General features: G+C 43.4%; 1 protein-coding gene across 1 annotated transcript; it reads left to right on the top strand.

Moving 5' to 3' along the window:
• The first annotated feature begins 13141 nt into the window (after positions 1 to 13141).
• On the top strand, positions 13142 to 14065 carry LOC134370653 (olfactory receptor 1F1-like). The gene has a single exon (XM_063087685.1). The coding sequence runs from the start codon at positions 13142 to 13144 to the stop codon at positions 14063 to 14065; it is 924 nt and encodes a 307-aa protein (XP_062943755.1).
• The last annotated feature ends 10074 nt before the right edge of the window (positions 14066 to 24139 follow it).

Below are 24139 nucleotides of genomic sequence, written 5' to 3'. Positions count from 1 at the left end.
CTGCTGCCGTCAGTAAACCAGGTGGCTTCAGTGTCCGTCAGAGGCTGATCTGACAAGTCTTTCCACCATCCATGTGCTTCAGCAAGCACTGGCTGGCAGTCATGGATAGGATGGTCAAGGTCCGGGTCTGGTCACAATGTGGCTGGATTTAAGCTCGCTGGGGGAGCAAGAGTAACCCGGTCTGAATTCAGTAACAGAGTCTGATAGTGAGTCATGAGAGCATTTGTGAGCTGGCGGTCAGGGGGCTGGCAGATAACACTCTCTAAAGCATGAGGAGCCAAGATTACTAAACTCTGTCCCATAGTCAACTTCTCAGCATCTTTTACTAAAACTGCGACTGCCGCTATGATTCTTAGACAAGCTGGCCACCCCGAGGCTACTGGGTCTAGTTTTTTAGATAGATATGCTACAGGCCTTTTCCAGGGCCCCAGTCTTGGAGTCAGGACCCCCTTCGCAATCCCCTTGTTTTCTGCCACATACAGATGGAAGGGCTTAGTTACGTTGGGGAGCCCCAGAGCCGGTGTGGACATTAAGGCCGTCTTAATGTTGTCAAAAGCCTGTTGCTCCTCTTTTCCCCATTTAAAGGGCTGACTGTTCTTAGTAAGGGGATATAATGGCACTGCCATCTCAGCAAAACCAGGTATCCACAGATGGCAGAACCCGGCAGCACCTAAAAATTCTCTGACTTGTCTTGGGGTAGAGGGTGGCAGAATGTGAAACACTGTCTCTTTTCTGGCCTCAGACAACCATCTTTTCCCATCTTTAAGAAGGTACCCCAGGTAACTGACCTGTTGCTTGCAGATCTGAGCCTTTTTGGTGGAGGCTCGATAGCCCAGTTCTCCCAACTCTGTAAGGAGACGCTTTGTTCCTTCCAGACACAGTTCCTCGTCGGCCACCGCCAGGAGGAGGAGGTCATCTACATACTGCAACAGAGTTACCTGGGGATTAGAGGCCTGGAATATGACCAAGTCCTGGTGTAGGGCCTCATCAAAGATGGTGGGCGAGTTTTTGAATCCTTGAGGCAGGCGGGTCCATGTAAGTTGCCCTGTTAGGCTGGTCTCTGAATCTTTCCACTCGAAGGCAAAGTAATCTTGCCTTTTTACAGTCAGTGGCAAACAGAAGACTGCATCTTTGAGATCCAGTACTGAATAGCAGGTCCTGTCTGGAGCTAAAGAACTTAAAAGATTATAGGGGTTAGGGACAGTGGCATGGAAGTTGGCCACACGTTTGTTTACCTCTCAGAGATCTTGTACTGGTCGGTAGTCATTAGTCCCAGGTTTTCGGACCGGCAGCAAGGGCGTGTTCCAGGCCGATTGGCACTTCCCTAGGATCCCCAGCTGAAGCAAATGGGCAATGTGGGGTCGGATGCCTTCGCATGCTTCTCGGGACATTGGGTATTGTCGGACAGCTATAGGACTGGCTTGAGCCTTCAGCTCTACATGGACAGGGGGCCAGTTTTTAGCTTTCCCTATCCCTGCAGTTTCTGCCCACGCATGGGGGTAGCTTTCTAACCACCAGTCCATCTGTCCAATCTCCCACCCTTGTTTTTCAAACAATTGGTATTCATCTTCTAACCTGAGAGTTAGTATCCGGAGAGGCTTTCCTTGCTGATTTAGCACCCGAGGTCCCCCAGGGTCAAAATAAATTTGAGCACCCATTTTGGTGAGGAGATCTCTTCCCAGCAGTGGGTAGGGGTTCTCAGGAATGACAATGAACGAGTGGGATACCTGGCCCATGCCTAAGTCCACTGTTCTTCGGGTAGTACGTGGGTACTGTTTGTACCCTGTAGCCCCTTGTACCCACGATTTCCCCTTTAGAAGAGGTCCATTTGCTCGTTGTAACACTGAATTTTTGGCTCCAGTGTCTACCATGAACTGAGTAGGCTTCCCCTCCACATTTAGAGTTACCCTGGGTTCGGGGAGGGAGTCCAAACCCCATCCCCTCTAATCACTGATCTCCTGCAGGGCCAAGACTTTGGGGCCCTGAGGCTCTTTCTTTTTCCTGGGGCAGTTTTGAACCCAGTGTCCTTTCTCCTTACAATACGCACATTGATCCTTTGCCAGGGGTCCCTTTCTGTTGCCCGGTACTGTCTTATTAGGCTCCCTAGTCTCCCTGACTACAGTGGCCAGAATTTTGTGAAAATTTCTTTCTTGGCGCTTTTCTCTCTTTATTTCTTTTTCTTCCTCTGACTCTCTATTATGATAAACCTTTTCAGCCACCTGCACTAATTCCCTCAATGACTTATCTTGTAACCCTTCAAGCTTCTGCAGTTTCTTTCTGATGTCTCTGCTAGACTGATCAATAAAAGCAACTGTCACAGTAGCTTTGTGCTCTTCACTACCAGGATCATATGGGTAAACTGACGGAATGCCCCCATGAGTCTTTCTAGAAATGCTGAAGGAGACTCATTGGGCCCCTGGATTACCTCTCTTACCTTAGTCAAATTAGTGGGGCGTTTTGCCGCCCCTCAGAGACCTGCCATTAGAGCCTGGCGATAGACCTTCAGGTGCTCCCTACCTTCTGCTGGGTTAAAATCCCAGTTTGGTGTGATCAACAGGAACCCTGCATCTATAACATCAGGGAGGTGGGTAGGTCGCCCATCGGCTCCTGGAACGTTCTTTCGAGCCTCCAGGAGGGTTCGTTGTCTCTCTTTGGTGGTGAACAGGACCTGGAGGAGCTGCTGACAGTCATCCCAGGTGGGATGATGAGTAAAGAGAAGGGATTCTACAAGGTTAGTGAGACTTTGGGGGTTTTCAGAGAAAGGAGGATTTTGAGTTTTCCAGTTGTAAAGATCGGAAGAGGAGAAAGGCCAGTACTGTAAGGGCTGGTTGCCCTCTTCATCAGGAGGGCCATAAGACCACAGGGGGAAGATATGGATTGCCTCTGGAGAGGCCACTCGTTTACTGCATGTCCCTTGAGCAGGCCCTCCCTCGGATTCATTTTCTGGGGGGTCCTCTGGCGGGGCTGATGGCCGGGCTGCCTGTGATCAGAGAGAAGGAGGATAGGGAGGGGGAAGAGGATCAGAAAGAAGCCAGTCCGGGTCAGTGGATGGCAGGACCTCTGGTTTCTTTTTTATTTCTCGGAGAGCAAATATAGCCGTTGGATCTGTTAAGGGAACAAAGGGACGGACCCATGTAGGAGGATCCGTGACTAGATCTTCCCAGACAACGATATAAGGTGTCTGGTCTTGGTGACTTTCAGAACTGAAAATTTTCCTTTTTACTGCTGTAATCAATGGCGGAGAGAAGGAACCTTCAGCGGGCCAGCCGAGTTGGAAAGCTGGCCACTCCGAAGAACACAGTGTGGCCCATTTATTCCTTCTAACTCACACAGACAAATTCTTAGCTCTGTCCTTCACGTCAGTCCAGTATTTTAGAGTCAGACTTAAAGGGGTTGAGACAGTCTGCCCCATGTCTCCCCAGAAAATCGTCAGTCCCCACACACACGCAACCCGACAAACAAAAAACAAAACACTGATGCGCCACTGCCACAGGTGCCACAACCAAATTATCAGAGAAATCGGGTGGGGTCTCCTTCCTGGAGATCTCCCGTGGAGACGAACTTGTTCATCTCCTACAGAGGAATCTGGAGCGTCCTCCAGGATTCCTGTGGCTGCGATGTGTCGGTACGTCTACCCGCCGCTATGACCACTACAGACCAATGGCTCTGCCTCGGAGCCTCAGAAAATCCGAAACCAGATTACAGTAAACAACAAGAAGACACTTAGACAGACACAGCAGACAGACAGAGACAACCACGGTACCTGCTGCTCGAGCAATCCTCTGTTCTCTAGGCTCTAGTCCTGGAGAGAGTGAACTTGATCCCGGACGAGCCCCCCAAAATGTAAGATCCATGCACCATGCACAAATCCCACAGACTGGGATGGCTCACTTCACAAAGACCATGAGCCTGAGACCGATGCAATTAAGCAAGAGGGACTTTATTCCAGCATGCTGGGGTTACTTTGTCTTCAGGACAGAAGCGACCCCAAAGTTACAATACAAGTAGCTTTTATACAGTTTTTCTGAACAGATCTTTGTGACAGAATGAGTTGTTGGTTATCTGTGGTGCGTTTAGATTTATGGGTAGACTTTAGCAGGCTGGTACCCTGATAGATTTGTGGCGCCTCTAGATTTACAGGTGGGCTTTAGCAGGCGGGTACTCTGATAAGGAACAGCACATTTCTCAATCATTTATCTTCCCCGGGGTCTGGCCAGGTGGCCTTTAGATAAGGGACTAGTCAGTTCCTGGAACCGGGTGGGGGCCATTCCCTTCCTTGGAATGTTTAGTGTGTTCGAGCCTGACCTTTGTACGGCCTCTTAGAAGCTGATTTGCTTAAACATTTGTTACAAGACTGCGTACATTAAGGTTATATTTTTCTACAATTCTACTACAATTTTTTACATTCCCCCACAAACTCACTAAATTGGGTAGAGGGGACTGAGTCCCACACCAGGGCTAGGAACCCTTGTTATGGCAACTGCAGGCCAGGAGAAGAAAAAGCTGGGCCCTTCTGGATTGTTTGATCTATTCCATGGTCAAAGGCTGGACACACTGATAATTAGCTTCAGAGCAACATGCTTCATGCTACTCAGATAGAGAGGTCATCATGACATCACTGGCATATTTTATTTCATAAATGGGTAGATCTTAGCCATTGTCAGAACCAGAACAAATCTCATGCCTGTGGCTACCTACTTCTCTGAGCAGAACAGCCTGAAGTTTTTTTATCATGAGATTTCTAGGCTCTGACCAATAGAAGCTCTGATGTCTCCCTAGGTACAGTCAAAGACTTAATAATAATGGCTGTCAAAATTGCATACAACATCAAACCATCCTATGAAAGCCAGGAGGGTACCCTCTGGCCCTAACAAATAACAAGGGGATTGGGAATCCTAATCCCAAACACTCAATGCACTGAGCACAGTCACCTCTCACCCATCACACAGTGCACATTCATTGGTAACCTGGTGCTAAACCATTCATAGACAAGCTGCTTCTGGGTCAAAGTTTTGTATGTAGCAGAGCAGCTCGCTTGCTGCAATGTATTATGAGTCAGCCCTTGACACAAGGTTTTGCAAAATAAGTTTTAAAAATGCATATTTAAAGAAAACAATGAAAACAAAAGAACAAGAAAAAAATAAAGAAAATCTAAGAGAGGTAGCAAACAACTTTAAGTGCACAATCATCCAAATCATGGGCATTCCAGAAGGGGCAAAGTAAGATAAATGCATTGAAAACATATTCAATGAAACAATAGTGGAAAACTTCCCAGGAATAGGGAGAGACATGAGCCTTCCCACCCAGGAGGCTCAAAGATCCCTACAAATATTCAATTCAAAAATGTTGTCTCCAAGACACATTATAGTCAAACTGGAAAAACTCAAAGGCAAAGAGAGAACCTTAAACAAAACAAGAGAAAAGTATCAGGTCACCTATAAAGAAGTCCCCAGCAAACTACCAGCAGACTTTTCAACAGCAACTCTGTGACCAGAAGAGAATGAGATAATATATTCAAAATACTAAAAGAAAAGAACTGCCAGCCAGCAAGTCTATCCTTCTAAAATGAAGGAGAAATAGTGTATTTCCCAGAAAAACAAAACTGCTGAAGTTCACCACCACACATAGTCCTACAAGAAATCCTCAAGGGAGTCCTGCATCTGATATCCAAACAACAATAATCTCTACTATGAAGACACAAGAAAGTACAAAACCCACTGGTAGAACAAAATTGCAAACAGGAAAGAGAAAGAAACTGTACTTTACCACCTCAAAAAACCAACAAATACCAAAGACAAACATAAAAAGGGGAGGAAAGGAACAAAAGATATTTAAAACATCCAAACAAAAATCAATAAAATGCCAGGAGTAAGACAATGCCTTTCAACAATAGCCCTAAATGTAAATGGATTAAATTCCCCACTCAAAAGACACAGGCTGACCGACTGGATTAAAAAGCCAAACCCAGCTATATGCTGTCTACAAGAGACTCACCTCACCTGTAAAGACACACACAGACTAACAGCTAAAGGGATGTAAAAAGATATACCACACAAATGGAAAGCCAAAACAAGCAGAAGTAGCTATTCTTATATTTGATAAAATAGACTTTAAACCAAAAACCATACAAAGAGACAAAGAAGGCAATTAATTAAGATGTAACAATCATAAATATATATGCCTTCAACACAGGAGTACCTAGATATATAAAGCAAACACTCTTAGACCTAAGGAAAGAGAGAGATCCCAAAGCAATAATAGTTGGGGACCTGAACACCCATTTCTAAGAATTGGATGGGTCATCGAGGTAACAAATCAACAGAGAAACACAGGATGTAAACTACTCTTAGAGCAATTGAACTTGTCAGATATCTACAGAACATTCCATGCAACAACTACAGAATATACATTCTTCTCATCAGCACATGGAATATTCTCCAGGATAGACCACATGTTAGGTCACAAATCAAGTCTCAACAAATTTTTAAAAATTGAAATCATTTCAAGTACCTTTTCAGACCACAACAGATTAAAACTAGAAATCAATAACAAGCAAAATCTGGAAACTGTACAAATACCTGGAAATCAAACAACGTGCTCCTGAACAACCTATGGTTCCAGAAGAAATTAAACTGGTAATCAAAAAATTTATTGAATCCAACAAAAGTAAAGACACATCATACCAAAACCTGTGGGATACTGCAAAACAGAATGAAGAGGGAAGTTTATTGTCATAAGTGCTTACATCAAAATAGTAGAAAGAATTCAAATAAATAACCTAATGCTGCACCTCAAGAACTACAAAAACAACAACAATCCAATCCCAAAATTAGTAGATGGAAAGAAATAATTAAGATCAGAGCAGAACTAAATGAAATAGAGACCCACTAAACGATACCAACGATAAACAAACAGTTGGTTTTCTGAGAAGATAAACAAAATAGGCAAACCATTAGCTAGGATAAATTTAAAAAGAAGTGAAAAGACCCAAAGAACAAAAATCAGAAATAAAAAAGGAGAAATTACAACAAATACTACAGAAATACAAAGAATCATTAGAGACTATTATAAGAATCTGTACACCAACACATTTGAAAACCTGGAGGAGATGGATAAATTTCTGTATGCATAGAAACTACCAAGACTGAAGCAAGAAGGCATGGACAACCTGAACAGACCAATAACAAGCAATGAGGATTGAAGCAGTAATCAGCAGTTTCCCAACAAAGAAAAGCCCAGGACTGGCTGGCTTTACTGCTGAATTCTACTACACCTTTAGAGAGGAATTAATACCAATTCTCTTCAAACTATTCTGCAAAATTGAAACAGAAGCCATTCTCCTGAATTCATTCTATCAGGCCACCATCACCCTGATACCAAACCAGACAAAGAAACAACAAAAGAAAACTACAGGTCACTATCTTTGAAGAACATAGATGCAAAAATCCTCAAAAAATATTAGCAAACAGAATACAGCAACATATCAAGAAAATTATACAGTATGATCAGGTGGGATTCGTTCTAGGGATTCAAGAATGGCTCAATGTATGCAAGTCACTAAATGTGATACACCACATCGACAAAATCACAAACAAAACCATATGATCATCTCAATAGATGCAGAAAAAGCATTTTACAAAATTCATCACACCTTCATGAAAAAGAATCTCAGCAAATTAGGTATAAAAGGAATAGAAGGAATTCTACAGATTCTCAACAATAAAAGCCATATATGACAATCCCATTACCAATATTAGCTTTCAGCTTTTCTTAAGAACAGGAACAAGGCAAGGATGCCCACTCTCATCACTCCTACTTATTTATTTTTTATTTTATTTTATTTTATTTTATTTTGTCTTTTTCGTGACCAGCACTCAGGATCCGAACCCGCGGCGGGAGCATCACCGCTTCTCCCAGCGCTGCACTCTCCCGAGTGTGCCACGGGCTCGGACCTCATCACTCCTATTTAAAAAGTACTGGATGTACTAGCCAGAGCAATCAGGCAAGAGAAAGTGATCATCCATATTCAAAAGATGAAGTCAAACTCTCCCTGTTTGTAGACGACATGATTCTATACAAAGGAAAACCTAAAGACTGTGCAAAAAATAAAAAAATTAGAGCTAATGAATGAGTCCAGAAAAGTTGCAGGATACAAATCAACATGCAAAACTCAGTAGCATTTTCATACTCTGATAACAAATTAGCAGAAAAAGAAATCGAGAAAGCAAACCTATTTATCATAGCTACCCCAAAATAAAATACCTACAAATCAATTTAACTAAGGAAGTGAAAGATCTGTACAAGAACTTCAAATCACTGCTGAAAGACATTAAAGAGGGCACAAAAAGATGGAAAGAGAGTCCATGCTTTTGAATTGGAAGAACTAACACTGTGAAAATGTCCATACTGCCTGAAGCGATCTATTCAATGCAATACAATCCCCATCACAATATAAATAACATTCTTCACAGATGTAGAAGAAAACAATCCTAACATTCATATGGAACAACAAAAGACCCTGAATAGCCAAAGCAATTCTGAAGATTAGTTTTGCTTCTGGAACATCAAATAAATGGAATTATAAAGGATTACATTCTGTGTCTGGCTTCCATCAATTAATATGGTGTCTTTGAGTTGTATCTATGTTGTTACATGCATCACTAACAAGTTCCTCTGTGTTACTAAATACTACTCCATTGTATGAATACACCACAATTTCCTTTCCATTCAATAGTTGATACATATTTGAGTTGTCTCAGTTTGGGGCTCTCATCAATAAAGCTGCTGTGAACAATTCTGCATTTTTTAAAAAACAAAAAATTCATGGAAAGATTGGTATTATCTTTCAATGCTACTTTTCTATGAACCTTTTGAACTTCCCTTATACTTGTGACCTATCATGATGGAATGAACCAATTTTATAAATATATATTTGATAAAAATAATGAACACTGGATATATTATAGAATCATAGATCCAGGAAATATTACAACCTTGGAAATCATGAACTTTTCTCTGCCTCTGCCTCTCCTTATTTCTTAGATAGAGAAACACATCCTGAAAAATAAAGGGTACTGTCCAAGCTCAAGAGGCGAGTCTATGCACTAGACTGAATTCCCCTCACCCCAACATGTCTCTGTGTCCAGAGAGCACAGGAACAAAGACAGTTATTATGTGTGCCTCTAACGAGGAGCTCTGGGTAATCACCCCTAGGGATGCCCAACTGTGGCAACGATCCCCACAAGAATCTAGATCTCCAGGGATGGAGATCGATTTATTTGCGCCCAATCATCCAAGCCTAACCTGGGAGAGCCACAGCGTCTCACTCTAAATGTTCTTCCCAGTGAGAAAAGGTCTCTCAATCCTCAGCCCCAGCTGGCAACTTACCGTCCTCCAGTGTCAAGCACGGAGTTTACAGAGATGGGGATTCTGTGAATGCATCTGACAGCTACAGACAGCAGCCAAGGTAAGAAGGGCTGGTAAAGCAGGTGAGGGCACACTTACCTCCAACAACAGACGGATCCACACGGACACAAACACATAGGCTGACATTTAAAACACACCCACTAATCCCTCTGCATCTAACCAAGGTCAAAAAGGGAAACATCTCTTGGTTGGACATGGACAATCCCTTCCCACTTCACGACGTGCTGTCCACTGCAGAACAGAGCAAGTACTTTTCCAAGATGGAAATAGACAAGTAGCAGTGAGAAAGAAAGGAAACAACTAGTGTTAGCGATTCAGAAATCAGTGACCGCATGCTCCTTATCAGCTTGGCCAGAGCTCAGAGCCAAGAGCCACCCTCCCCCCACCCCAAAAGAGAGAGTCTCTGTCAGACATCCAAGACCTTCCTATTCTGCCCCTAATCTCCACTTTTGTTGCTTATTGCTCTGCTATGTTCATCCCCTGTGGTCTGTGATCGCATAATAAAGGGCGTCCAGAGGGAGCTATTTGGATGCCATGCAAAGCCCCACAGAGGGGTGTTGGCTTGGGCTTGGGTCCAGGGACTAAGCAAACTTACTTCTAAGGTCCAAGAACACAAACACTCATTAAAGCAGAAGTGTCAGAAATCTCAGAGACAGTCACACACTAACGTGACTCACAAGAGATTGATGCACGAAAGCTGACTTCAACAGATTTAAATTATACAAACCGAACTTTACAGCCAAGAGCACTGGTACGATCACTATCTCCCTGTAGGGTAGCTGCATGGGACGTCGAATTAAAATCCAGAGGATGCACGTGGAAGTCCACTCAGAAGAAGAGGGATTTAGTATGCTACCTACTCACCGGGGAGTCTCAGCTGGTGGGTGTTTAAACCATGAAATGATTGTATTTTTTTCTAATGACTGATCTATTGGTAACTCTCATAAAAACATCCTGGCCAGATTCCATCATCTGCAGCCATTGAATATTACAAAAATGACTGTCACTCAGTAGTCAAAAACATCCTTGCGTTTCAATCTCTTCTGCTCTACTTGCCCACTGTGTTTCTTAGGCTGGTGTCAGGGACGGTTTATGTCTCAGGCACCTGCTCCTCTTCCCTCTTCTAGGAAAATTCTTCCTAAGCTGGGGCAAGAAAGAGAGGAAGGGAATCCAGGAGGTGACAACTCTCCACGGCCACTTTAGAGACCTGTCCCTCCTATGTTGGTGTTCATGGCTTTCCTGGCTGTCACTGACTGACTGTGGCAGGAATACAAAGCCAGCTTTCTTATGGGCTCACATCTGAAGGTTCCTCACAGAGGATTCTCCAGGGACCACCGTGAAAGTCTCAGAGGTGGGAGATCCAGCTCTGACTGAACCTTTCTAACACCCCCCAAGGCCACATTCAAATGGAGTTTACGCTGCCCTGCCGTGTCTCATCCCCTTTCCTAGCTGGCATCACTTCTGCCTTTGGTATTGCCAAGATGTCCCAAGTCAGGTGCCTTCCACACGGTCCACCCAGCACATGGGCAACTCAACGCCCTCGTGCGGGCTGACAGCAAGCACATGGGTGTCCTCTCCATCATTCCACTCTCAGCTTGACCATCCCTATCCATCTTCTCTTCCCTGCTGTGAAAAAACAAAGGCTGCTCAAGATGCCCCTTGTAGCTCAGCAGACTTCTTATACGTCAAAAACCAAATGATGACCTCCTCATCGTGCAAGCATCTCCAATCTTGGAGTGATGTTCTCGCAGTCCTCCCTCGGATCTGGGGACCAGGAATCCCTCGGCCCTCTCCCAGTGGGCTATGATGAGAGAGCACGGACTCCCTTCAGAATCACTGGTCTCTCTTATCTTTGTCCTCTTACATAGTGGCTTGAGGATGGAGGGTGGTGTCGGTTTTGATCCCGGTAGGATTATTCAGTAAGCACTGACAGGAAGTGGATAATGCTGGCAACTCTCCCAACACAGAGTTTGCTGTATTTACAGCCGATTCACCTGTGTTTTTTTACCTTATCCACAGTTCACAAAGAACAAGAAAAAAAACCCACTGCCTTCCTGCTGTTCCTCTTTCACCTTTTCCTGCCATTTCCATTATGAGGAACAACCTGCCATTAAGACCAGATTATTCACATTTGCTGTTGAGGGCACGCTGAATAAAGCTGTGCAAATATTGCTGTGGGTTTTCCTTGATGGAACACCTGCCCCCAACTTCTACATCCCACATTAATCATTCTCTCTCTGGAGCACTTCTTTCAATGGAGTAGGCTATAGACTTGAATTATCTAGCCACCCCTTAATCTGTGATATAATTTAGGAGAAAATGACTTCGGATCTCAGCAATTTTACATTGGTTTTACTAATGTAACTCTCAAAATGCTAGGACACTTCACTGTTGCCATATTATGTATATGCTACAGCCTCTCTCCTAAAAGTAAGTTCTATGACATGTTCCACCCAAGCCAGTCAAGCCGTTTACCCGTCAGTCTCCTGCCCCTTCCTCCTTCTCTTTACCCCCAGCCTTTGCTCTTACCAGAAATGCCATCTCCTGTCTTCTCTACATCCAAATACTGTGAACTCTTCAGGGCTATTGCAACCGTGATGCTTTATCTGAATTTATCTGCCTGTTTTGATTTCTTAATGCTGGGATTATCACTTGAATGTACCCTACCATTTTGCTCTCTATGTATCTCTTCTTTTCCTTCTAAAAATAATAGCAAGTACCACACCTAACTGATTTTCTTATTTTGGCTGGCATAAAGGAGAAAAGACTCTCTTAGCAAAATCGGGCACATACAACCATACCAGCATGCTTAGCACAACCAAGGCAACAAGGGCATTTTGATGCTATGCAGTTACAAGGTTGGGGACAAACCATGAGGCAGATCCTTCAGAGCCTAAAAGTAGTAAAATCCTGAGAAAATGTCAGAGAGACCTAGGGTGAATTTGATTGAGTTGTATAAAATAGCATTTTATTCAGGTAGAAGAATTTACGACCTTGAAGAAATTGCAAAACGGCTTTGCTTTCAGTTTTCCTTCTGCTCAGTGAAGCTTAGGTCTCTGTAACCTGCCGCTCTAATGCAGATGAGATGAGAACATACACGTGAAGCAAGAGCACAGTGCCTGACATTGGGTTACTCGAACGTTGGCAGCGAATTAAAGTGTTGAGGGAAGACTAGGGAAGAACTTAAAGAAAAGGGCATTTTTTAAAGCTGTTTTAGGGCTGCTAAATGTTATGGAGTCTGTCAGCTGGGGACCATCACCTAATCTCTCTGAGTCTCAGCTTCTTCATTTCTGATTCCTCTTCTCCGTTTCCTCATCTATGAATGAAGCAATTCATCACTCACAGGATCAAAATATATAGCATATGTGACAATAGTTTGTGCATACGAGATGTTTAGTCAATGTTACGGAAGTGTGGATTAAGCTGTATGTAATCAAAGATAATTTAACATTATGGAAATTAATCAGTAAAGCTAACTCCCTAAGATTATCTAGTGTGAATTAATTCTCAAACAATGACAAAAACAGTAGCATAAAAATTTTGCTCAAATGGTTACTATTATCATCATTCTCATGTAATTTTATATTTGAAATATTAATTGAGAAATAAGCCTGGCATCTGGTGTCATTTGAAAATACAATCTCTCAATAATAGATGGAACACAACTCCTTAAATCTCTCCTTCTGCCTTCAGCCACATATTCTGCCCCACAGACATGGACAGAGACAACCAGACTAGAGTTACAGAATTCCTTCTCCTGGGACTCTCTGGGAAGTCAGAGCAGGAAGAGATTCTCTTTGGGCTGTTCTTGTGGATGTACGTGGTCACCATCATTGGCAACGTTCTCATCTTCTTGGCCATCAGCTGTGACAGTAATCTCCACACGCCCATGTACTTCTTCTTGGCCAACCTCTCCTGTGTTGACACCTGCTTTTCATCGGTCACAATCCCCAAGATGCTGGTGAATCACATATTGGAGGGCAAGTCTATCTCTTACATGGGATGTATGACCCAGATATACTTCTTTATCACTTTCATTAACATGGATGGGTTCCTCCTGAGCGTGATGGCCTACGACCGTTACGTGGCCATCTGTTACCCACTGCACTACACCCTGATCATGAGGCCCAAACTCTGTGTCCTTCTGGTGGCCATGTCTTGGGTCATTACAAACCTGCATGCTCTCCTACACACTCTTCTCATGATCCAGCTCTCATTTTGTTCCAACAATGCTGTGCACCACTTCTTCTGCGACCCTTACCCTGTTCTAAAGCTGTCATGTTCTGATACCTTTGTCAATGACCTGATGGTCTTCACTGTGGGGGGAGTGATATTTCTGACACCGTTTGTGTGTATCATTGCTTCATATGCTCACATCTTCTCTAGTGTACTGAAGCTGCCATCTGCCCATGGGATACGGAAAGCGCTGTCCACATGTGGATCCCACCTCACTGTGGTCTCCTTGTTTTACGGGGCAATCCTGGGGGTCTATATGCGCCCTTCATCCTCCTACTCACTACAGGACACACTGGCCACTGTCATCTTCACAGTGGTGACACCTTTAGTCAATCCCTTCATCTATAGCCTGAGGAATCGTGACATAAAAGCAGCCCTAAGGAAACTAATTCTCAGAGTCTAGAATTAAAAAATGTGAGCTAGGGCCTGCCCGTAGCTCACTTCGGAGAATGTGGTGCTGACAACACCAAGACAAGGGTTAAGATCCCCTTACTGGTCATCTTTTAAAAAAAAAAAATGTGAGAGCTGAGAGGATGCTTCGAAGTCACATATTTTTTCTTCTTACCTAGAGAGAAACTGGGGCTTGGATAGGTGCAAAACTTATCATGACTATTCTTCTAATTAGCGATATGGGATCGTGATCACGCTTTTAAATATAAGGCTGTCAGGTGCTCATAAGTCATAAAACCATTAAAACTATAAAAAGTGATGATTCCAAGACATTCATTTTTACAAAAGAAAAACTGAAGATCAGATATATTTGGATCTATGGGGGGGGGCAGGTTGTTTTTAGTTTTGGATGGGCCCAGAAACCATAAGACAGTGGCCACCACAATGACATGGGAATTTCAGAGGAATTTAGAGCGGACTCTCCTCAGGGTCAACCACTGTCTATAGCCTCACATGAGGAGATGCTACAACTACCCCATTTAGGTTAACTTTCTCAGGCTGTACAACTAGTAACTGTTGGTTTCAGAATGGTCCTGCCTTTCTACACTCAGGATCTTTCCTCGTTGGTGACTTAGGTCATTCTTCCTCTGATCTAGGCTCAGGTCCCTCCCCACCTCTTACAGCTCAGAATGCTACACTTACCCCTACACAACTGCCCATCCCCTCCCCAACCTTGCTTTTTGGTGCCTTGTTTCTCAGCATGGGTGTCAGGGTCCGGTATCAGGAAACTTCAGATAGTAACTAGTCCTCCTCATGGAACTCTTGGTATCCCTTTGAGTTTAGGTGGGCTGCGGGAAGCAGAGATTCCCTTAAAGTTGAAGAGTTTAGAGTTATGATAGCACCTGAAGAACATAAAGACACGAATTAATTCAGGATTTGTACTGGACTCCCCTGATTCCATGTCCAGAGTTTGTTCCACTCCATGGGGCCAAGTGTTCAGAAGTCCAAGCCTCTTCTATTCTATACCTGACGACTAAGAGCCCACAGGCCAGCTCCCACCTTCACTTTCCTGATGTCCAGAGAGTACTCACCTGCATCTCCAGTGACCAGCCTTCAATACCCTCCCCTCACTGGCCTCCTTGCCTCTCTCCTTTCTCCTTTCTCAGTTTCCTCCACCCTCATGGCTAATCAGCACTCACGGTCCTTTCTGTCACCTCCCTCTGACTTGGTCTGACCACTGGCCAACTCTTACCCTGATCACAGCAGCAGCCTCAGGATGCATCTCTCTGCCTCCTGCCTCTCCCTGCACATCTCTATCCTCAGACAGGTTCAGTGTAATCCTCCTAAAGCACTGGTTGTAACTTGTCAGCCAATCCTCACAGAAAATATTGAAGAGACCAGATAAATCCAATATTCTTCTTTTCAAATACAACATCTAACATGATCTGGCTTCAAGCTATACTTACTGCTTTCTTTCTCATCTACTTACATATTTATGTCTTCCGTGACTTGTCTCTCCTAATTCTCTTCCTCTTTACTTTGCTCATTCTCTGTGGAAAGACTCTCTTATTTTGCTAAACTCTAATAATTGTGCATTTCCCTTAGCGCCTGTATTAATCCCATCCCACAGACATGCACTGAGCACACAACACAGGGTTTCTCGAACTGGAGTATGTGAACTCCCAGGAGAATGTATCTCAGTGCCAGTAGGAACCTGACTACCTGTGACAAACTTGATGTATTCTTCTGACCTGTCAGTTTCATTTTAGAGGCAGCTCAGTGCAAACGTTTGGGATATGGTCACATGGACTAAGTGCTGGTGTCTGAGGTTACATGACTCACTTAGTTCTTGCCCTAGTCTTACTTGCATTACCGTATCTGCACACATACCTCATTATCACATTGCACTCTCCTTTTGAGAAAGTGCTATAGCTTACACATGGACATGTCCCCTGCATGGACATGTCTTATGCATGGATATGTCCTTGGCCTAGCCATGGTGTGACAGGCCATGCACTGGGTAATTTTACATGAACCTCATGTCTTTAGGCCTCCTGCTGCTGGGGACCACCTTCTACTGCCCCTTCACTAGCTTCCTGCATCAGTTCTCATGGGTCCCTACATAGGGGGAGTGGAAGGGGCACAGGGAAAGGAGCTTAGTCCAAGGGTCCAGGTAGACTCAGCCCTGGTTGTGGTTCCCTATGCTTGAGGCACTCATGGGACATGAAGTGCGCATAATCAGAAGCTCAGCATCATGCAGGACCTCTATGTCTGCTCCCTCAAGAAGCAGACACAGTGCCTCACTGGCAGAGTCCTTCCCAGGACCAGTGAGGAAGTTAGGATTCTGTCTGGTGATTTGCCTTCCAGGACCTGAGTTAGCAGAAACCAGACCTGTGCCGGGAGCCTCCTCTCCTGCATGGAGGACTCCTGGGAGGCATCACCCCCTCTTTCCCTGAGGGATTTTCCATCTAGTACTAATTACCCGTTACGGGCCAGCACTTTGCAAGCCAATTAAACAACTTGGGGAGAAAAGTTCGACTTCTGCTCAATGAATATGGGATTGGAGCCTCATCCCACTTCCCAGCACAGGTCCCCAGACACTGCTGTCCTCAGAGGGAGCCAGAACTGACACATGTCATGACCTTTGGAGGTATTTTCCAGTTTTACGAAATCACCTCCCTTCAACTTTTCCTTCAAGCATCTACTTCAATGTCAGGCGTACCAGGGAGCCTTCCTGTAATGTCTCTTATCTCTTATGAGTGGAAGAATCTCTTCCTGCCATTTGCTGTCTATTGCAACTTCAGAAAAATTGTTATTGTTCAGCCTGTATTATTAGGTCTCCTCGTGCTTCAGGGAAGAAGCCAAACTTTCTACATACTTTATCTCTCACCATGAGAGGCCTTCAGCATATGACTTTGTTCTGGGCATGGGCCTTTTGCCACATGACTATTGAAAGCTGGTTTTGTTTAATTGCTGGACTCTAACTCCTAATAAATCTGGCTATCAAGATTTGCTCTAACGTGTGAGCACCAGTGCATTGCCAAACGTATTTTCCAGTAGGCTGTCTTTTACTTGCTCTGAATTTCATGCTTACTGTGTTGCTCGTCAAAAACAACTGGTTTGAGCTCCTTGAAGAAACTGGCTGATTCCAGGCTTAGAGCGGGAAAAACATAAGATGGACCTGGAGCATCGTGTAGTGTAAGAAAGTAAGGAAGTACCAAAAAAATTGTTACCTGAAAGAATCATCTTATGACTCATTTCTGGAAGAAAGAGCTGGACCACCCAACAGACTGGTCTGCAGAAAATAAAAGGGATGTGAGAGATATTATTGTGATGACTCATATGATAACTTGCTACTACTCTTAATTGATCTTGGGCTTCACCATTAAGTTCTATGGACTAAAAATAGACAAAAATGGAGGAATAAAGGAGTTTCTGTTTGTTTCTCCCAATGTCCTTCCTAATCCACTAAGTTGGGTGGAGGGGACTGAGTCTCACACCAGGGCCAGGAACCCTTGTTATGGCAACTGCAGGCCAGGAGAAGAAATAATGGACCCTCCTGGATTGTGTGCCTTAGATCTATTCCAGGGACAAAGGCTGGACATACTGTTTGTTAGCTTCTGAGCAATATACTTCATGCTATACAGATAGAAAGGTCATCATGACATCACTGGCATATTTTATTTCATAAATGGGTAGATCTCAGCCAATGTTAGAACCAGAACAAATCTCATGCCAGTGGCTTCCTAATTCTCTGAGCAGAACTGCATGAGAGATTTTTATCACAAGATTTCCAGGCTCTGGCCAATAGAGAGTCTGATACCTAAATGTAATCAATGACTTAATAATAATGGCTGTCAAAATTGCATACAACATCAAACCATCCCATGGAGGCCAGGAATGTATCCTCTGACCCCAACAACTAACAAGAGGATTGAGAACCCTAATCCCCATCACTCAGATCCAGCCCAACATTGGCCACTTGTGGAGGATACTAACATTTATAAGCACATGTATTTCACAGAGCCTAATCTTTTGGTATTGCACATAGAAGGGTTAAGCTTGGGAAAGAAAACTTTCCCCAGGCTAAAGTCTCTGCTGTAGGCAGAGAATTGTAACACAACAAAATTACTGGCTCTATGGGCAGATGTCCTTGGTGCAGCTAAATGCAATGATTGTTGCCATGACAAATATCTTACTGTTCTTTTTGTAACCACCTATGTTCCTTTTCTGTAACTTTCTTGCCTGGAGAATAAAAACAGAGAGAGAAACTGATTCGGGGCTATTCCCGGGATCTTTCTTCTCTTGAAAGAATTATTCCTGGGGGTAACTGTTTTCGGGCCTCTCACTGCTCAGAAGAAATGGGTTTTGAGTAATCCTTTGTGTCTCCATCACCCTGGGGGAGAGGTGACACTGCTGACCAAACCCTGTCCATTTCCTGGCACTCTCCACTCCATTATATGACAGTTGATTCTCCAAGACCTTTTGCCATTCTAACCTACACCAAGACATATATATTCTGAATAATCAGAGGATAAGGTGTGTCTGCTCCAAATTAGGATCTGGATCCTTGACTTCTCTTCCCAATCTTTTGATGAGGGAAAAATTGGACAGAGAGATTTGGAAAGGAAATGGTCAGCACTCTTCAGTGTGGGATCTATAGAGTCTCATACCCCAGATGGGGCTTGAACTACCCTTGAGAATTCCCAACAAGAAAAACTCTCATATGCCTGACCTACAATATGAACCCTAACCTCCCTTTTTACTTCTTTAGCCCCTAAGAGAGTTGACTCATTTGTGATCTGCAGAACACAGGCAAATTCCCTTGTGGGTTGCCTGTAATAAGGAGCTTTGGGGGTTCACTTTATGGTGTGGGCTATAAAACTCTACACATCCACGGACAGGGGCTGTGTCCCAGCACAGATGATAAGAATACAAACTGTGCTGCCAAGACCCCAGGAATTGCCCCCACACCACAGAGTGGCAAGGGGAGAGACAGCTGCTACCCACAATTCTGTAAACCATATGATCTCCTATGTCCCTGAGCTTTGGCTCTAATTATCTATCGGGATATCGCATTTGCTGTCCTACCCACCTACCTCATAGGGCTGCAGAAAGGTAAGTCAGGTAGTGCATGGGGGAAAATCTTTGTACATTTGATCAACTAAACACTTTTAGACATTATTCGGTCATGGCCTGAGAGGGCCTTGCTTCATCAACTAACTCCTTAAGGAACACAAAGTACCAAGTTCAGTAAATGGTACAGTGGCCCTGATATGTCCAGCCTTACTAAGGTAACTGTAGGTCCCACGTCCCCAAAGCAGGACCACAGCTTCCCCACAATCATTTGATCAAGTCTGCTGCAAACAACCCCACAGGACAAGAAGTACCTCAGGATCACCCTAAGGCACTAATTTGTGAAAACTTTTGAGCAAATGTGTTCAAAAAGGAGCAGACTGCTTTGGAAAGGAGTGGGTGCCCATCACTGGAGGTGATCACGTAGCAGGAGCGTGAACGGGAGGTCCTAGCTGCCATAGTCCTGCCATAGCTTCTTTGCTCCAGGTGGCGGGGGGGGGGGGGGGGGGCGGCAATCACAGAATCTCCAATCAGCTTCTGGAGAGGAGAAGTGAAGGCACCAGTGCTGGAATCTGGAGAAAGAAAGTAGGATTACACAGGCAGTCAGGTAAGACCAGGGGAAGCCAGAATAGGAGGGTTGCTCAGGCCTAAACACTACCTACATTTGAGTTTAGCAGATGCATACCTCATATCACAGCACTTTCTGTCTAATGACTCTGCTCCATGTGAGGAGGGCCTGGTATTTGAGGTTGCATTCTCTCAGTATTCTGTATGATATCTGATGCAATCCTGAACAAAGGGTGTGACAACCCTAGGGCTACCACCCACTGACTTCTGTTTACCAGGACTGCCTCAGACACTCTAAATACATCCTGTCTCTATTCTTTGCCTTATTACCCTATTGGGTAGAGGAGGAAACTGAGAAAAGCAATTGCTCAGGAACCAAACCCATTCCCAAACTAAAGGTGAGCCAGGGAGGGACTAGGAGCATCAGAGTTGCCTGTCTCTCTCTGCATCAACTCCCCCATGAGCAGCAAAGAAATACAGAGAGGATGAGATGCGGACAATGGAAAAGGCACCCTTCAAAATCCTGAGCAGCCAGAAAGGGTGTTTGACGTTTTCCTTTAGGACTACTGAACAACACAATAGGCAAGAAAGAAAATATTTTGAAAGCGCAATCTATTGGTTCCTCCTTGGCTTTAAACATATCAACCATGAGTCTACTAAGTGCTTTCGGGATCACAGTAGTGTTGCCAGCAGGTGGGTTTGGTCTGTGTTCTCTGGTGGCCCCACAGGGACAAGCAGAGTGCTCCATGTGTGCCTGCTGGATGACAGAGTGAGCAGTTGGATGAATGTCTTGTAATTTCTGCCATTTGTTTTTTCTTGAATTCCTATGAAAGTAGCTGCAGATGTCCCTTAGGCAAATTCTGTGAAGCAGATCAAACCCCATAATACAAAAGCATGACTATGACATGGTGATACAAAAGCATTGCCTGGTGACCCAGTTGTTTCAAGTAATTTCTATTATAAAAAATTCAGCTATGTCCTCAAAATTTGTTGCAATGAGACAAAAACTAATCTTGAGAAATTATATCCTATGTGAGATTTTGGTAAAGAAATCATTCAAAGAAAAATAGGTCAATAAAGTACTCACCTGTGTACCTAATGAAGAACTGCCATGTGGAGCAGAGGGGAAGAAGGGAGGGGACACGGCAGGGTGTGACACCACTGATGTTAGGTTAAAGCCCCAAGCTGTAGATGTGAACAACTCTGCATCTAAAATCAAAGTCAGCTTTCTGTAACCTTCTGAACTTTGTCCAAATTCTTCATCCCAGCTTTCAAAAATCCTTCAGAGTTTAGACTGCTTGGGGAAAAGGACAGTTCAAGAAATCATGCTAGCTTCCAGCAGATCCTAGAAAAGATGCCGTGTGGAAAGTGAGTAGACTTTTCCAGAGTGGTTACAGGTGTCAGAACAGGAGGCAACCATATGATAAAAATCAGCCAACGTGAGCCGGCCTGGAGAATACGTCCATTAGCTGCTACCGGGGAGGGAGGGAGTCAATTAATTCTGCTGCACTTCCCCTGCCTCACCAAAAGGGGCATTTTTAACCCACCACAGAAGAAGGCTCTGAGGCTCCCCAAGGAATCTGCATGGAAAGCTGAGCACACGGGGCTGTGCTTTGCACAGTGAGAGCTCAGTGAGTAGTGGTTACTGCCCTTTTCCACCAGATTGCAAGAACAGGAGTCCAGTGTCAGTAGGCCTGCTGATTTTTCAAGAAGAGTCAGAAATCTAGATTTGATATGAAATCTTTGGTTTTTAAATATCAGCTAATATGATATGTGTTGTAAAACATTATGTGTCCAAACTAAATGTACCTGCAGGCCGGGTCTGGCTCACAGGGGCCGTTTTGCCCCTCTGATCTACAGTGGTCACAGGTCCTGGTTCACGCAGAGGTCACATAAGCCATCCCCCCTCATTAGGTACAGTCGAGGAAATTCCTGTTGATACGTAACTTTGGACTCACCCACACTGACACCACCACCTCTTCACTCCACTCACATTTCATGCTTTAAGTGACAATTTTATCTCTTAAATGTGTTCCTTAATCACAACCAATCATTTCTTTTTTGTTGATTTATATATTTTATTGAAACATAATTGACTGTATATATCTGTGGGGTACACCATTGAATATCGATACCTGTGTGCAATATGTGATGTTCAAATTAGGATAATTAATATATTCAACATTACACAATGTAATCATTTTCTGTGGCTCTTTATCAATTTCTAGCTACTTCCCCCCCCCCCACCACCTCCTCTCATGGCCTCAGTTCTGTTCTCTCCTTTTAAAAGTTCAACAAATTATAGTGATTGTTGTGTCTTTCTTTCTCTCCTTTTCCCAATTTATTTGTTTATTTTTTAAGCTCCCACTTATGAGTGAAGACATGCAGTATTTCTCCTTCTGTGTCTGGCTTATTTCACTTGACATAATTTTCTCTAAATTCATCCATGCTGCTGTGAATGCCAGAATTTCATTCTTCTTTATGGCAGAGTCGTATTCCATTGTGTATACATACCACGTTTTCCTTATCCAGTCATCCATCGATGGAATTTACATTGTTTCCAACTCTCGGCTATTGCAAATAGAGCTGCAATGAACATGGGAGTGCAGGTATCTCTTCAACATGATGAGTTCCTTTCCTTTGGGTATACACCCAGTAGTGGAGTAGCTGGATCGTATGGCAGTTCTATCTGTAGTTTTCTGAGGAAACTCCACACTGTTTTCCATAATGGCTGCATTAACTACAGTCCCACCAACAGTGCAGAAGGATTCCCCTTTCTCTGCATCTTCACCAGCATTTCTTATTCTGTCTTTTTGATGCTGGCCAGTCTAACTGGCATAAGATGGTATCTCAGTGTGGTTTTGATTTACATTTTCCTGATGCTGAGTGATGTTGAGCATCTTGTCATGTGTCTGTTGGCCATTTGTATGTCTTCCTTTGAGAAATGCCTATTCAGTTCCCATTTTTTAGTCAGTTTACTTGTTTTTTTACTGCTAAGTTATTTGAGTTCCTTATACATTCTGGATATTAATCCCTTGTTGGATACATAGTTTGCAAATATTTTTTCCCATTCTGTAGCTTGTCTTTTCACTCTCTTAATTTCTTTTGCAGTGAAGAAGCTTTTTATTTAGATATAATCCCGTTTGTTTATTTCTTCTTTTGTTGTCTGTGCTTTTGGCGTCTTATTCATAAGTCTTTGCCCAGTCCTACTTCCTGAAGTGTTTCCCTGAAGTTTTAGGTGTTTTATAGTTTCAGGTCTTATATTTAAGTCTTTAATCCATTTTGAGTTGATTTTATTATATGGTAAGAGGTATGGGTCTAATTTCATTCCTCTACATATGGATGTCCAGTTTTCCCAGTACCGTTTATCGGAGAGGCAGTCTTTTCCACAGTGTATGTTCTTGTTGCCTTTATCGAAGATAAGTTGGCTGTAAGTATGTGGGTTGATTTCTGGGTTATTTACTCTGTTCCATTGGTCCATGTGTCTGCTTTTATGCCAGTGCCAAGCTGTTTGGTTACTACTGCTTTGTAGTATAGTTTGAAGTCAGGCAGTTTTATGCCTGTGGCTTATTCATTTATTTATTTTTGCTCAGAATTGCTTTGGCTATTCAGGGTCTTTTGTTGTTTCATATGAATGTTAGGATTTTTTTTTTTTTCTGTGAATAATGTCATTGGTATTTTGATGGGGATTTCTTTGAATCTGTAGATCACTTTAGGTAGTATTGACATTTTCACAATGCTAATTTTTCCAATCCAAGAGTATATTATGTCTTTCCATCTTTTTGTGTCCTCTTAATTTCCTTCAGCAGTGATTTGTATTTCTCATTGTAGAGATCTTTCACCTCCTTGGTTAAATTGATCCTAGGTATTTTATTTTTTTGATGACTATTGTAAATGGGCTTGCTTTCTTGTTTTTTTCCCCTCTATTTATTGTTGGAGTATTAAAACCCTAATGATTTTTTCATGTTGATTTTGTATCTTGCAAATTTACTGAAATTGTTTATCATCTCTAAGAGTGTTTTTGTAGTCTTTAGGTTTTTCTATATATAGGATCATATCATCTGCAAACTGGGACAGTTTGGCTTCATCTTTTCTGATCTGGATGCCCTTTATCCCTTTCTCTTCCTTGGACTCTGTTCACGTGTTGGTCACATATTCCATCGTAATATTTTGGGAACATTTTCTGACATCTTTTCATGCTAGGCTCTGCTTCCTTAACTGTCAGGACTCTGAGGCCAGGGCCCATCTCCAATTTCTGCTGAATCCCCTCACATCAAAGTTGCCATGTTATGAGGACACGACAGCCGAACTGAGGTCTAAGACTTGGAGATGCTGCCCTCAGTACACAGCATCTGAGGACCAACCAGACTGGTCCTCCACAGCATAATGAGGACACAGCCTCTGGATTCACAGTCACCTTTGTCATTTGCTGTCAGTGTGGTCT

Source organism: Cynocephalus volans, chromosome 2 (assembly GCF_027409185.1).
Source record: "Cynocephalus volans isolate mCynVol1 chromosome 2, mCynVol1.pri, whole genome shotgun sequence".
NCBI classification, from domain to species: Eukaryota; Metazoa; Chordata; class Mammalia; order Dermoptera; family Cynocephalidae; genus Cynocephalus; species Cynocephalus volans.
Note: the sequence above shows the minus strand (reverse complement) of the source record. Positions and strands in the feature narration are given on the sequence as shown.

Excerpts from the sequence above, each read along its gene's own strand:
- LOC134370653 (XM_063087685.1), top strand. The coding sequence starts at position 13,142 with ATGGACAGAGACAACCAGACTAGAGTTACAGAATTCCTTCTCCTGGGA.